Source organism: Narcine bancroftii, chromosome 13, assembly GCF_036971445.1.
Source record: "Narcine bancroftii isolate sNarBan1 chromosome 13, sNarBan1.hap1, whole genome shotgun sequence".
Taxonomy (NCBI): domain Eukaryota; kingdom Metazoa; phylum Chordata; class Chondrichthyes; order Torpediniformes; family Narcinidae; genus Narcine; species Narcine bancroftii.
This window is the reverse complement of record NC_091481.1, coordinates 31,710,375-31,726,038: the sequence shown is the minus strand read 5'-3', so window position 1 is coordinate 31,726,038 and position 15,664 is coordinate 31,710,375. Positions and strand designations below refer to the sequence as shown.

Sequence of the window (15,664 nt, the reverse complement as noted above, 5' to 3'; positions counted from 1 at the left end):
CCCTCTCCAGTCTCTCCGTATCCTCTGCACAGTTTGTTTTTCCACTCAATTTAGTGTCATCAGCAAACTTAGATACCACACTCTGTCCCCTCCTCCAGAACGTTTATGTATATTGTGAACAGTTGCGGTCCCAGCACCGACCCCTGCGGCACCCCGCTCACCACCGATTGTCAACCAGAGAAACACCCCTGTACCCCAACTCTCTGTTTTCTATTGGTTCACCAATCCTCTCTCCATGCTAATACATCACCCTGAACCCCATGCATCCTTATTTTCTGTATAAATCTTATGTGGCACCTTATCAAACGCCTTCTGGAAATCCAGTTAAACAGCATCCATCTACTCCCCTCTATTGCACCCTTTACACCCTTAAAAAAGTCCAAGAAATTTGTCAAACAGTGAACCCACGCTGCGTCTGCCTGACGGATCCATTTTGCTCCAGACCCCTTGCTATTTCTTCTTTAATGATGGCTTCAAGCATTTTCCAAAGTACAGATGTTAAACTAACTGGCCTAGAGGTCCCTGCCTTTTTCCTACATCCTTTTTGAATAGCGGTGTGACATTCAACATCTTTCAATCCAGTGGGCCCCACACAAAGTCCAGAGAGTTTTGGTAAATTATCACCAAAGCCTTGACTACAACTCCTGCTATTTCTTTCAGTACCTTGGGATGCATTCAATCAGGAACAGAGGATCTATCTTCAGCCCCTCAGTTTGCTGAGTACTACCACTTTGGTTATCACTATTGCATCTAGGTCCTCTCCTGCTATTCCATCCATAAGATCTGTCCTTGCCATGTTCGATGAGTCCTCCACAATAGTCATTCAAAGCCTCAGCCATTACCTCATTATCCAATATCAAACCTCCTTTCCATCTTCCAAGGGTGCCACTTTCACTTTATTACAAAAACGTTTACTGTCTGTTTTTACATTTTGTGCTAATCTTTTCCCTTCTTTATTGCTTGCTACGAAAGAGAATCCCTGGATTTGCCTTGAGCCCTCTTACCACAGCATAGACTTCAGTTTAAACCATCAACAATGCAAGCTCCAGATCCAAACTTCTGATATGATCAGGAAGCCTTCAGCACCCTGTCAAATCCCGGTTCCAATACCTCATTCCCATGAGCTAGTGCCAGCAGGCTGCAGCACGTGCGAGTGACCACAGGTCACCAACTGCTTGCAGCTTCTGCAGGTCCTTCAGCCGCCGAGCTCACTGGTCAGCTGCCGCGGCCACCATGCTGGAGGGCAGTCTCCTCTAATGCTTCCCTTCTCAACGGCGGGTGAGGTGCAGGATGTTCTATCCATTTCCCCGGGAGTCTGAAGCAGCTCGTGATATGTTGCCCGGTGGCGCCATCTTGGGCACAGGTTGCAGGATTTTAAGAAAAATACCATCGGTTCCTTGAACAGGCATTTTTAATCCTGTGTGGAGCTGTTGGCATTAAGACCATGCAGTGGACCCTGCAGAGCAGCAGCTCTGCCATTTTTTTGAGTGGAGGGTATTAATTGGAATAATGTCCAAACTATTGAACCTTATTCAAATTTATACCCAACACAGTATTGATTTTTTTTTAATATCTTACACAATGCTGAACCAAATGAGTTCGAAAGGAGCAGGAATTATAGAAGCACTTCAAATACTGCCTCCTGCCTCACAGCTGCCCATGGTCAGTCCTCAGAACCATTTAAACACTCTTCATTGTCAAAGGGAAGAAGCTTGCTGGTGGAGCGTATTGATTGACCCACTCCATCTCATCGTAGATGGAGATATGTGTGCTAACAATGGCGGGAAACCAGAGCGAGTGGCAGAGCCTGCAGACCTGCTGCCTCAAGGAGCCAGTGACCTGGGTTCAACATGAACCTCTGCTACCGTGTCTGTGAGGAGTTTGCACGTCCTCCCTGTGCCCAGTTATTCCAAGCCACCCCTCTCCCCCCCCCTCCAAATTCCCAAAAACAAGGTTATCTGACCATTGTAAATTACTTCCCATGTATAGGTGAGTGGTAGAATCTGGGGGGGGGAGGGTTTAATGAGAATGTGAGGAGAATGGATTACAGGGAGAATTCGTGGGGAAGTGAGCCAGCATGAATTTAGTTTCAAATTTAAACATACTGCACGGTAACAGGCCATTTGGGCCACGAGCCTGTGCCGCCAATTTATGCCCCATTAACTTACCACCCCCTGTTTGAATGTTGGGAGGAAACAGGAGCCCCAAACCGGGGAAAGCCCACACAGACACGGGGAGAACCTACAAACTCCTTACAGACAGCGTGGGATTCAAGCCCCAGTCCCAATCGCTGGTGCTCTAATAGCATTGCGCTAACCATGCTGCCCATAAGGGTGATGAGCTGAAATTACCTCCTATATTGTGAGGAAATATAATAAATGATAATTGTAAATGAAAAGCACTTGAAATGCAAGCTAACTCTCCACAGCTGAATAAACAATACATGCTTGCCCACTGTGGTCAGTCTAGCATGCCAAACAATGTATTAATAATTACTCACAGTAATCCAGTAGTGATTTAGCAGTTCACTCGCTGTCATTCTGTGGGCTGGATCGACTATTAGAAGGCTTTTTAGCACACAGTGACCTGTTGAAAAGAAATTCAAAATTTAATGCGTTTTTTCATGTAATGCAAACTGAATTCATTAAAACAACTCTTTCATACGTGACGGTAGAAGAGTAAGGAGGACTGGCTGAATGGTATCACGTGGCTAGAAGGAATGTTGGTCCACAGGAAACTCAGCAGTGTAGCTTATCCATTCCCTGTTTGACATCTTCATATAACCATCATGCATTCTATAATCAGAGAGTTGACATCTTTCATGCCTTGCACGCATTCAAGTGCGGGAGAATTATTCAGAGGTGTTTTGCCTTTCTGGCAGGGAACTTAGTCTTTCCATCTGCTTTTCAGGAAAAAAAAGATACTTTCTGCTTGCAGAAAGGGCTTGTGGTTTTAGAGAATCTCGTGCAAGTGCTTACGTTAAAATCTTATGTCTCAATTTGTGGTAAGGAAGGAAACCGACCCCTCAGCCCGTCAAGTCCACAATCATCCAATATCAAATCACATTTTATTCACCCCACAATCTGATCCTTTCCCCGGAGACTCTACAATCACCTGCACGCGAGGACAATTTACTGCGACGGATTAACCAATCCACCACCTCATCTATGAAAATGTTTTTGGAGAAACAACACAGTAACAGGCCCTTCTGGCCCACGTGCCATCCAATTACATTCATGTAACTAACCAATTAATCTACCAACCTCATACATCACCGGAACACCCAGAGGAAACCCACGCAGACACAGGGGGAACGTACAAACTCCTTTGTTTCCCCCACCCCCCTCCCGAGAATGGTGAATCTATTGAATTCGCTGCCCATTGAATCAGTGGAGACTACCTCAGTAAATCTATTTAGGATGAAGTTGGACAGAGTTTTACGAAGTTGGGGAATGAAGGGAGATGGAGAAATGGCAGGTAGGTGGAGATGAGCCTATCATCAGATCAGCCATGATCTCATTGAATGATGGAGCAGGATTGATGGCCGGCTACTGCTCCTATATCTTGTGTTCTTACCGAGAGCAGCAGAGTAAACCCCAGGTTTGCTGGCGTTATATTAGCATTGTGCTAGTGCTGTCAATTTAAGACTTTAATCGTTCAGCCGACAGAGGGGAAGTGGAGCATCAGCATGCAGTCGCAGGGAGGACATTCACACTCCACACCGACGGCACCAGATGTCAGGATTGAGCGCGAGCTCGGAGGCAGCAGCTTTATCTTTGCTGCTATCTTCAGTGAAACGAGGACGTCTGACTGAAATGTCTGGTGCACTGCAAGTTGCAACAACACAGCGGTTCTCGTTTCACTCTGAATTATCAGCAGATCTTTGGGTAAATGGTAAACTTGCACACAAAATCCAGGCAGCTGCTGTGAGCCAGAGACATTGCCCTCCAATCTGGTGGCTTGTTCTCGCCCCTTACGAGGATAGTTGCAGGGAACTTCTTCCGAAGCTACTTTACTAAAGGATCTTACCGCTCTCGCTCAGCCCCTTCAGGGATGCGTGATAAAAATCCAGTTCCCCTTTTTTGATTTCCTGGCACAGTTTTTCTGGTGTTGTACCTGTAAAAGGAGCTTGGCCACACAGCCTACAAAACCAAATGGAAAAAAGAATTCCTTCTATGTTATCTTCATAATAAACTCAAGGCTTTTATATTAGTTGGGGCGATCCTATGGGTTAAGTCAAAGTTCTTCACTGGCTAATTTACTGGAGGTGAAACGTATTACTGGATGGAAGGCCTGGCAGTTTTAAGCAACTGCCTGTGATACTCCTGATATGACTGCGATGCCAGTTTGATCACGGGTTCCTAGCATTGCTTGTGATCCACAAGTTGTCTGTGGATTTGATTCTAAAATATTGCAGCCTGCTCTCTGACATATGCAGGTACCTATTTCTGATGAGGTACAAGATTCCAAGCCCTTGACTTCCATTAAGTAGAACCAATTCAAGTTCATATGTCATCCGATGAAACCAATACAGCCCAACAAATCAGCGCTCTCTGGTCCAAGGGGCAGAACAGTGCAAAAAGCTTACAGACTGAACACACATGGAGACAAACAACACATAGACACACCACGTATATACACATATATTAAAATATAAACTAGTAATTAAAAAAGCTATTCCTCAGTCTGGTGGTTCCAGCTCTGATACGTCTGTATCTTTGATGCCTGATGGGAGTAGCTGTAAAATGCTGTATGTATGGGCTGGCCCGCTCCCTGAACCCGTGACTCCTCCCTCCCAGATATCCCCATGACCACTGTTATGCCCAAACCCCTCCCTCAGTACCTGCCTTGGAACCGGACCAGTAACATGAGAGCTGTGCTGACACTTTAAGATGATTAAAGCCTATTGATCACGATTCTCTCTGTCTGATTGTGGTTGATTGGTAGTACGCAATGTGGAGCGGTAAGGGCCCTCCCTGATTTTGTGAGCCCTCTTTAAACAAAGGGCTCTAGTAAACTTCTAGTAAATTCCATCGACATGGGGGGAGGGCAACCTTCAATCCGATGCTCCTCAGCAAATGTGCTGCAACGTAGCCGCCCAGAATGCTCCTGTGGAAAGCTGACAGAATGGTGGCCTTGCCCGCCTCAGCATCCTAAGGAAAGTGTAGTCATTGCTGTGTCGTCCTGACAAGTGAGGAGGTGTTAATGTGACCAGATAGGTCACTTCTTCAGTGAACTCTGAGGAACACGGCACTTTCTACTAATTAGACTGCAAGATCATTGTTTAATGTGGCAGTTCAAATCTAGGCCAACCGGCCTGCCCTTATGTACATGCTCCCCAAGAATCTCGATCAATCTTGCTTTATTTAATGTTACCAGCAAATATTTTTTATGTTTTTAACTGTTTGTGCTATGCCACATTCCCATCATTGCTGCTGGCTTGCTCGTTTGATCTATTAGACTCCAGCATATACTTCAGTTTTGGACAAGGGCCTCAAATGAAAACATCTAGTGGCCCTGCGATGCTTCTTCAATGTTAAAGCATTCCATCAGGCTCTTTCATAGGATGCACTTTGCAGAATCCCGAGTTCACCCCCACCTGGCCTCTCAACCCACAGAGTGGTACAGATGGATGAGCTGCTGCCTCCCTGTGCTGGAGTCTCATGTTAAATCCTGCCCTTTGGTTCTCCTTGTAGCCATGTGAGTTTCTTCCAGATTCTCTTGCAGCCCAAAGATGAACAGGTGGGCCAGTTAATGAGCCTTTGTAAACTGTTAGAATCTCAGGGGGTTTCAAGAGAACGGTGGTAGATTTAAGAGGGATCCATGCGGTTAATGCACAAAAGTGTTGGAGAGACTCAGCTAGTCCTGCCACATCCATAGATGTAATCGACGTTCCAGGCCTGAGCCCTTCTTCAAGGTAATGAGCAAAGAGGAGGCGGGTGCCTGAAATGAAAAGGAGACTATTGGCAGATCTGGATAGGAGGGGATTCGCTCTGTGAATGCAGAGCTGGAGGAAAGGGGACAGAAGCCCCTTTCACACTGGCACTTTGTTCCAGTAATTGACGGCTAATCTACCGGTTAAGGGACCAGTGTGAAAGCATTTTAATCGGTATGCAGGCGTCAAATACCCAGCATCTGATGATGGCTGTATGCCAATTAGCCCAGAGTGAAAGGGACAGAGGGCATCCTGGGATTCCTGGGATAAAGTAATGACACACTGATTATGCTTTTGCATGTGTGTAGGAACGTGAAGGAAACAAAAAAAAGGTATAAACTTTGCCGACCTATATATATTTCTCAAGGACTGTGGGAAAGTTGAAGCAAGAGAGAGAGAAATGGTGGATCTGCCATCCCAGAATTACGTGCGGCAGAGAAACCCCTCCATGAGTGCTCTGGGACCTCCAGCCCTTTCCCTGTCACACTGAATTCTGGGAGGACAGGTTCGCCATCGCTCTTTCCCATGGTCTATAAATTGTGCTCTCTTGTCGCTAGGACTTGCCCACGGTGTTTATAAATTGTGCAGCTATACTTTCCCACAGTCTTATAAATTTATAACAGTTTACATAGGTCGGCACAACAACAGGGGCTGAAGGGCTCATACTGTGCTGTACATAATGCTTAATTATGTTATAATTAGGCATGGTTAATTTTGTTTAAATACGAGATCATAATACATGGATTAGGATTTAGGGCAGGTCCACCATCGCTCGATGCGTCACTCAGACATCACCGGGGAGGATAGAATCCCCTATCATCTGAGAACCATGGTCCAGGGTGAAAGGCAAAAACAGCTTCCTTAACTGGTTCACTGAATGGCCAAGCTACTGGGAAAGGGAGAGAGAATGGGGTGGGGAGCTGGAGGAAAGGAGGTATGGGGATAGGGGGACAAAAAGAGAAGGTGGGAGAGTGGAGGTGGGGGTTAGGGGATATCTAACAGAAACTGGAGAAGTCGATCTTAATGTCATCTGGCTGGAAGGTGCCCAGACGGAATTCAAGGATTTGTTCCACCAATTCGCAGGTGGTCTCAGCTTGGCAGTACATGAGTCCACGGACAGGCATATCGGCCTGGGAATAGGCTGGGGATCAAAATGGGTTGCCATGGGGAGACCCCTAATGTTGCAGCGGACAGAGGAAAGGTGCTCAACGAAGTGATCCAGTCTCGCCGACGTGTCACCGGATGCAGTGGATGACTTCCGCACTAAATCTGCACGGGTAAACTTTACAGGAGCATGATAAGCATTGTCTGTGAAGATAGATCACAGGCACAATTATTTGGACTAATTCTGCTCACAGATTTGCTTAAAATCCATTCATCAGGAAGTAACACAAGAGTCCCTGAAAAAACTGAGGTGAATACATACAGGGTGTACATGACGACGCCAATGCTCCAGAGATCACATTGCTGACTGTAGTCATAGTTACTGATGATTTCTGGAGCTGTCGAGTAACAGGAGAAGAATTAGAACAAAAAGAAAAGTAAATATCCAATGTTGTTTTACATTCTATAATAAAATGCCAGTCTCGTACCCATGTATAACGGAGTGCCGCAGGTATCCTGTAGCATTGATTCACTGCCAACTCCAGCACCATCTTTCAACACAGACAAGCCAAAATCAATCACCTGCGGGGAAAAAAAGCAAAATGTGCTGTAAATATTCTTTATTTCCCTTTCTTTGAGGGACGAGAAAATGGAATAACATTGACCGTCTAAAATCCCATCGTGGAGAATGAGACCACCTGTCCATTAATACCTTCATTCTTTGGCTAAGAAAGCTGGTGATCAAATAGTCCACCATTGGGATAGCACCACCAACCCTCTCTACCACCATAATCGCATCAGGAAATTCCAGCCGTTTAATGCACAAGTTAAGAGCCCACACGGCGGTTTGGCAGCAATGAGGTTACAGGATTACTGGACCACTCAGCCAGAACCCCCATTCCCGAGTTTGAATCCCACTATGGCATCTGGAAATTTTAAATTTGAGGATTTAACCATTTCTGGCACTTGAAAAGTAGTGACATCCAAGAAACGGCCGTGAAATAACCCTCAGGAAATATTTCCCGCTTATCGGGTCCCGTCTATTTGAATCACCAGACCCATGGAGTGGCGGTCTCTTCATCAATCCTAACCCAATGCTCCCAAATTGTGAAGAGATTCTGCCAAAACAAAAGGCCTTGGGACCCAGGTCTGAACTCATTATTTTTCCCCAGCAGATGATTCCTGACAGTATGAGTGTTATTTTTTGTTTTTATTGCAACCTGTCAACTCCAGCCTGTTGCATCATGAATAGAGGTGGGGAGGGGGGGAGTTTTCTCCACCGGTAAGACTTACTTTGATGTTAAGTTTTAGTTCTTTGTCATCTGTGTTATCATTACTTTTCACCAGGATGTTTTCCAGCTTCAGATCTCTGTGAATAATATCTAAAGAGAAGAAGACACAAAATATTGGAATAGACCAGAGATAAAAGGTTAGGGCCACTTGCAATTGTGCACCTGAATTTGATGGGGCTCTTCAAATTAATGTTTGTAAAGTGCCTTGTTAGCTTGGGAGTTTTCTTTGAAAACTGATATTCCTTTGCAATGTAATCAATAAATAATTCCTACCATTGTTAGACATGAAATTACATTTCTCACAGGATGAGGTGCAGTTCGATAGCAATGCTTATTTTGTGAGAGATCCATTCATAAATTCACCAGTTAACAATCATTTATAGCAATTACCCGCTAAAACATTGCCTCTTTATGGTGCTGAAATGCAAATTGTTTGGGTGGAAACTCAAGCAGAGGCCCTTTCTTTAAATGAAAATCACCCAACCGTCTTCGTCCAGGTTTTAATTGGTAGATCTTTGCTGAAGTGAGCTTAGCACGACGCAACAGCTAACCACCTACTTCAAAAGAGAGTGAACAATAATTGTAAGTGGGCTTGGCTAATGACCACAATAATAATCACGACGGAACCGTAAATGTACAGAACATCTTACCATTTTTGTGGAGGTAAAAGATTGCACTTGCCAAACTGGAAATAATGTGCTTGGTTTCAGATTCACTCAAATGGCCTCTCTCTGCCAGAATTCCCTTCAGTTCCCCGAGTTGACAAAATTCAATGACCAGGTAGACTTTCTAAGCAAGTAAGGGAAAATGGGGAAGATTAGACTGTGCACTGATCAGTGATTAGACTTGTACGCTAACTTTATTGAGATCACTTAAAGAGAAGGGCCACATCTCATTAAGAATGAGCATGTAAATATGACTGTTATGGGTTATATTGTATATTATATTGTACATAAATATGTCTTTGAAAGAGATAGATTGTGGGGGGGTGGGGTTTAGTGTTGGTCACTTCATTTACTCTTCACATCTCATTTAAAATGCAAGAGCTCTGCTGAAGCTCAACATTCAGGTTCCCTGACCTTACAGAGATAATGGAACTGCTTTGGAAAGAATTTCCAATGCAGGTGAAAATGGAGAAGTCTGGGCTCAAATGCTGATAAAGATCTTTCAAGGATTAGGTTTGGAGCCTTGGAAGACGTTTTTCAACAAGCAGAGAGAGGAGAGATTTTAAAAGAAAACAGGATTTCTCTTAGATGGAGAGAAGTCAGTTCCGCAGTAGCTTTTGGAGTCTGCAACATGGCATGCTTGTTGAAAACCCCGTCTTGAAGATGGGTTGTGAGTTCTGAGTTCAACCTGTTGAAAACCCTTGTAGTCCTTACAAGAAGAAATGGCTGGCTAGAGTATTTCACCTGAAATAAGGGAAACAAGAGGAACTCTGTGGTGACCTGGAAAAAAAGGTTATCATTTGGAAAACCCATGATGGTCCAAGTTTCTTCGGCAAGACATTGAAGTGATTGATCGGAGGAAATCAGTTTGTGTGCATCCAACAAGCAACAAATCGCTCTCTGAAACCAACAAGAAACTTCCTGAGTGGTAACCATTTACCTTTAAGCACCAGAGCCTGGTGAAGATTCATAACAGTTAAATTCTGTGCACAGTATGAGAATTGCCTGATACTGGTGAACTTGGAGAAGTGAGAAGTGAATGATTGGACTATTAAATCAAAGAACTGTCCTGAACATGTACACGTTACAAATACATGCGCTTCGAATCAGAAGGGGGTTAAGTTAAGTTAATAGTAATAAGTTAAAGTTTGATCCTGTTTTTATGTTTAAAGAAAATTAAAAGCAACTTTTGTTTAATTAACCATTTGTCTTGGTGAATTTCTCTTGCTGTTGGGTTTTGGAGTCCTCTGGGCTCATAACATTGACACATTTTAAAAAAAACCCTAAATGTGACTAGATGCTAATCAGTTTTATTCTGCCAGCTACTGTACCATAAATTATATGGAACATCACACCAAAATAGGCAGAAGTGAAAGGACCAATCTTATCTTAATTTTAAGAAAATGTAGTTGAATTTGACAACTGCGTGTGCATGTTAACACTCATTCAAACACCATTAACCTGTATCTGCAATGATTGTTAAACTGTGAGCTCTTGCCATCATTATTTTACAAAACTGATTGCAGCTTTTGTTATCCACCTATTCTCAGAAACCCAGCACTATTGTTGTCAATACTTGTCTCCTCCACAGGTTGCTTTGTTGAGATAATCAATACAGAACAGGGATTTGATTGGAACTTCGAATATTTGTGCATTTTACTCTGTGAAGCCGGTGGGGAAGCTGGCCTCCACCTGTGAACTTGCTTGAAGAAGGGAAAATCAAAACCTTGTCTCTAGGAATTGCAGTGAAATTTCAGTCATGGAAGGTGTAAAGGCAAAATCTGAAGAACAAAACTCTTGCCCAATTAACTTTCCCAGTGATTTTCTTTTGCTTGTTTGGAATTACTGCTGCAGATACAATTGCTTTGGAAGTAATTAAATCGGATTCGTGAATAATGACGCTGCCTCGCAATCAAATAATCACTTTAAAGAAATGTCGTGGAAGCTCAGACATTTTGGAAAAAAGGCACTCCTTATTGCAAAGGACACTCAGGATATCCAGATCAAAGACTTGGCTGCACTGAGCTTGTGGTTATTTTGACTGTCCAACACTGCATGCAGGTTTCATGAAACAAATAGGTTTTCAGCACATTTTGTAATAATGCCGGGTGCTGGAGCCACTTAATACTGTTTGTATGCGTACGGCTGGCCCACCCCTTGCTGATTGCACCTGTCTGTGCCTCCTCCCCCTTGATTTCCCCTAGTAACCTCTCCCCCAGAACAAGCTCAGGTCTTGGGTCAGCAAAATGAGATGTGCCTTCTGCTTAGGGTTTTTTAAAAGCCTATCGGTCAGGTAACTTCTAGTCTAGAGTTATTGACAGCGAGTCAGTGCTCGTTATTACAAATAGCTCGAGTATGGTTTTAAATTAATTGATTTTTTTTTGTACATAAAATATATTAGCTCCTAAAATTTATTAGAATCATAGCACTATAGAGCACAGAACAAGCCCTTCCACTCAATGTCCACACAAACCAAGGGCCAGTCCCATTTGCCTGTGTTTGGTCTACACCAGTGGTTCGCAACCTTTTTCTTTCCACTCACATCCCACTTTAAGTATTCCTTATGCTATAGATGCTCCGTGATTAGTAAGGGATTGCTTAAGGTGGTATTTGGATGGAGAGAAAAAGTTTGAAAACCACTGTTTTAATCGTACCTCATTGACTCGTCATGTGCACGGTTTCAGAACTCCAAAGGAAATGGACCAATGACAATTTTTCTCAAGCAAAATATTTCAGTACCAATTGGGTCTAGAGCAGTGATTCTCAACCTTTCCTTCCCACTCACATCCCACCTTAAACAGAGCACCAATAGCATCGGGAGTACTTAAAGTGGAAAGAAAAAGGTTGTGAACCATTGGTCTACACCCTTCCTATCTACATATCTTTCCAAATGTTTTTTTGAATATCAAAATTATACTTGCTTCTACAGCTTTCTCTGGCTGCTTGTTCGAGATACAAACTGTGAAAAATTTGCCCCCTCAGGTCGCTCTTAAATCTCTCCCCTCTCACCTTGACCCAATATTTTCTAGTTCTAGCAGTAGTCCATTGTCGGAAAAAAGTTGTGGACTTTCTTTTTATCCATCTTTCTCATGATTTTACATATCTCTATAAGATCGCCCCTCAGTTTCTTATGCTCCAAGGAATATAAAGACCCAACCAATCCAATCTCTCCCATCAAGACCCAGTAATATCCTGGTGAGTCTTATCTGCACTATTTTGAACTTAATGACCTCATTTCTAAAGCTGGGCAAACAGAAATGCACACAGTGCTCCAAATGTGGTCTTGCTATTATCTTGTATAGGTGATGTTTGAACCTTGCATTCAAAGTCTTTCCCAATGAAATCAGGTGTGCCAACTGCCTTATTCATCATCCTGTACATGGGGTTGTCACTTTCAGGAATTATGCACTTGTAGGGATGTGAATGGAGGTGAAGGCCTCAATAAAATAATTGTTACAAAAGAGATAGTGATGAGGAAACTAATGGGTCTCAAGGTGGCAAAACCCCTGGTCCTGATGGGAAATGGTGGGAGTTATAGTCGATGCGTTGGTAGTCATTTACCAAAATTCTCTGGATTCTGGGAAGGTCCTGGCAGACTGGAAGACAGCAAATGTAATGCCTCTTTTTTAAGACGGAATGTAGGCAGAAGACAGGTAACTATCAGCCAGTTAGCTTAACATCTGTAGTTTGGAAAATGCTTGAAGCTGTCATTAAGGATGAAAAAGCAAGACATTTAGAACGAATGGGTTCCATCAGGTTAGCACATCATGGATTCTGAAAGAGCAGGTCTTGTTTGACAAACTTGCTGGAGTTCTTTGAAGATATAATGGGTGCAGTAGACAGAGTGGAACAGGTTGATGTTGTATATTTGGATTTTCAGAAGGCATTTGATAAGGTGCCGCACAATAGACATATCAATAAGATACAGATGAATGGAGTCGGGGGAAGTATATTGGCATGGATTAAGGGTTGGTTAACTGACAGAAGGCAGAGTCGGGATAAATAGGTGTTTTCCTGATTGGCAGACAGTGGTAAGTGGGGTGTGGCAGGGGTCGGTACTGTGCCCACAGCTGTTCACCATATACATTGATGATATGGAAGAGGGGACAGAGTGTAGGGTGGCCAAGTTTGCAGATGATGCTAAATTGAGTGGAAATGCAAATTGTACAGAGGACGTGGAGAGGCTGCACAAGGATATAGTTAAGTTAGGTGAGTGGGCAAAAGTCTGGCAGAGAAGTACAATGTTAATAAATGTGAAGTCATCCACTTAGGTAGGAAAAATAGAAGAGCGGATTACTATTTAAATGGTAAAAAATTGTAGCATGCTGTTGTGCAGAAGGACTTGGGAGAGCTTGTGCACGAATCGCAAAAAGTTGAGTTGCAGGAACAACAGGTTATTAAGAAGTCAAATGGAGTGTTGGCCTTCATCACTAGAGGAATTGAATTCAAGGGCAGGGAGGTCATGCTGCAACTGTACAAGGTACTGGTGGGGCCGTACTTGGAATACTGCATGCAGTTCTGGTCTCCATACTTGAGGAAGGATATACTGGCCTTGGAGGCAGTCCAGAGAAGGTTCACTAGGTTGATCCTGGAAATAAGGGGCGTTGACCTATGAGGAGAGACTAAATCACCTGGGATTATACTCACTCGAATTCAGAAAAATGAGAGGAGATCTTATACAAACATAAAAAATTATGAAAGATGCAGGAAAATCATTTTCACTGGTAGATGAGACCAGAATTAGGGGACACAGCCTCAAGATTCAGGGGAGTAGATTTAAGACAGAGATGAGGAAAAACTGTTTTTCCCAGAGAGTAGTGAAGCTGCGGAATTCTCTGTCCAGAGAAGCAGATGAGGCGACTTCATTAAACATATTTAAGGTTCAGTTTGCTAGATTTTTACATAAAAGAGGAATTAAGGGATATGGGGAAACGGCAGGTGGGTGGAGTTGCGTCAATGATCAGATCAGCCATGATCTCATTGAATGGTGGAGCAGGCTCGACAGGCCAGATGGCCGACTTCTGCCCCTATTTCCTATGCTCTTATACACCTAGGTCCCATTGTTCTTCAACGTTTTACAGGATGTTATCATTTGCTGTATAACTTCTACTCTGTTTTGAGTTACGGAAGTTCAACACCTCACACTTGGTTACTTCCTTTCCTCCTTCAAAGCACTGCTACATAAAATATTCTTTTTTGGTTAGTTCGGAATTGCAAGCAACGTTAAGTAGCGTTACGTGATCTATATGAGGAACCTTCCTCAGAAACCTCTACTGAGTGCCAAAGGAGCTGTTTCCAAAATTGTAGTTTGGGTGTCATTCGTACACCATACATAGCTCTAAGAAGCCTTTGTCTCCAACACCTGGATGAATAATTGAGTACTCTCCTCAAGTTCAATTGCCCACGGCAATATATCTTCGTATTACACTGGTTCATCTTGGCCATGGTCTTAACCGTCGCAATGTAATCAATAAATAAAATCTACACAGAAGCATTCTCAATGAAAAATGCTAACAAGCAAGGATGCACAATTACCTTGGCAATGTTTCCATCTTTCAATGTGTAATATTGCATCTCATCTTCTCCAGACTTCCCACGGCATTGGCAATAAAGCTTCAGGGTCAATAGGAAGCTATTTAGTCCACTATACCAAAACTCCAGGACCAAGGACAATGTAAATTTGAGCTTGTCATCATTCGGATATCAAGCTCCAAGCAAACTTTGACTCGCTTGCAGAAAAATACTAGAAGATGAGGCTAGCCTTCAACACCCACAATTCAAAAGTCCTTCACCAACTCCCCCCCCCCGCTTTACAGCATCATCCTCCATTAATAAAAGTTCATTGTGTGACCCAGAAAAAGTTAAACCACTTCTTGTATCTCAGAAATCAGCCATTAGTGAATGCAGGCATCAGTAGTGAAATCCATCACTACATTTAATGTGCCAGCACAGCCTTTAGATGAACTCTGACCTGCCACAATGTTCATGGTCTACAGGTCAGCCTGAACCTCTCATATGCTCAAAGAGTTGGGCCACCCACAGCAGGCTCATCAACCACTTCAATGATACTGCCAAGTCTGTCACTGGAAACCTTTCCAAATCACCAGAATAAGTGAACGTCAGTGCTCTCTGCCAGCCAAAGTTTGAAGCTTCCTTTATACTCATCCCAATCTATTGGGCAGATGTCAGTCACACTATACCCTAAAAACACACCAATTCCAAACTCCGACATAGGATTGGATTACTGGGAAGGCAGAAGAAAGGGTGCGAGGAGGTACTTAGAAGTCTCCTTGGATCAATCAAACATCTTCACTCTCTTGGGAACCTTTGGTCCCTGTGTGCTCAAAGAGGGAAGGAGAACTCGGGGTAGTATAGAGTACGTCGTCCATGCATCAGAAGCCTAGGTTAAAAGGAAGAGGAGTACACTGCCACACAAGCTACTCAAAGCCTACTCACTCATTTGCCCCTCACATGGAAGAGTGTGCAGTTCCTGCACTGACCTCGAGAGTCAACCAAAACCAGAGTAAAAAGCAAGACACTCTCAATCCGAAGGAACTAACCAAAATGAGAGGACATACTCATTACCTATTAAATGCTACTTTCTAAAGTAATTCTATGAAATTACACTGTTTATTAATCTTTGTGGTGTGTTTAATATCTGGTACTTT

General features: G+C 43.4%; 1 protein-coding gene across 1 annotated transcript in view; it reads right to left on the bottom strand.

Moving 5' to 3' along the window:
- Window positions 1-15,664, bottom strand: part of LOC138748016 (serine/threonine-protein kinase 33-like) — a 44,430-nt gene that overhangs the window by 8,073 nt on the left and 20,693 nt on the right. Inside the window, exons 5-10 of the mRNA XM_069907715.1 lie at window positions 8,982-9,120; window positions 8,333-8,421; window positions 7,528-7,621; window positions 7,362-7,437; window positions 4,030-4,142; window positions 2,501-2,586 (exon numbers count right to left, since the gene is read on the bottom strand). Of these exons, the coding sequence (XP_069763816.1) occupies window positions 2,501-2,586; window positions 4,030-4,142; window positions 7,362-7,437; window positions 7,528-7,621; window positions 8,333-8,421; window positions 8,982-9,120 (597 nt within the window). The remainder of the gene's footprint in view (window positions 1-2,500; window positions 2,587-4,029; window positions 4,143-7,361; window positions 7,438-7,527; window positions 7,622-8,332; window positions 8,422-8,981; window positions 9,121-15,664) is intronic.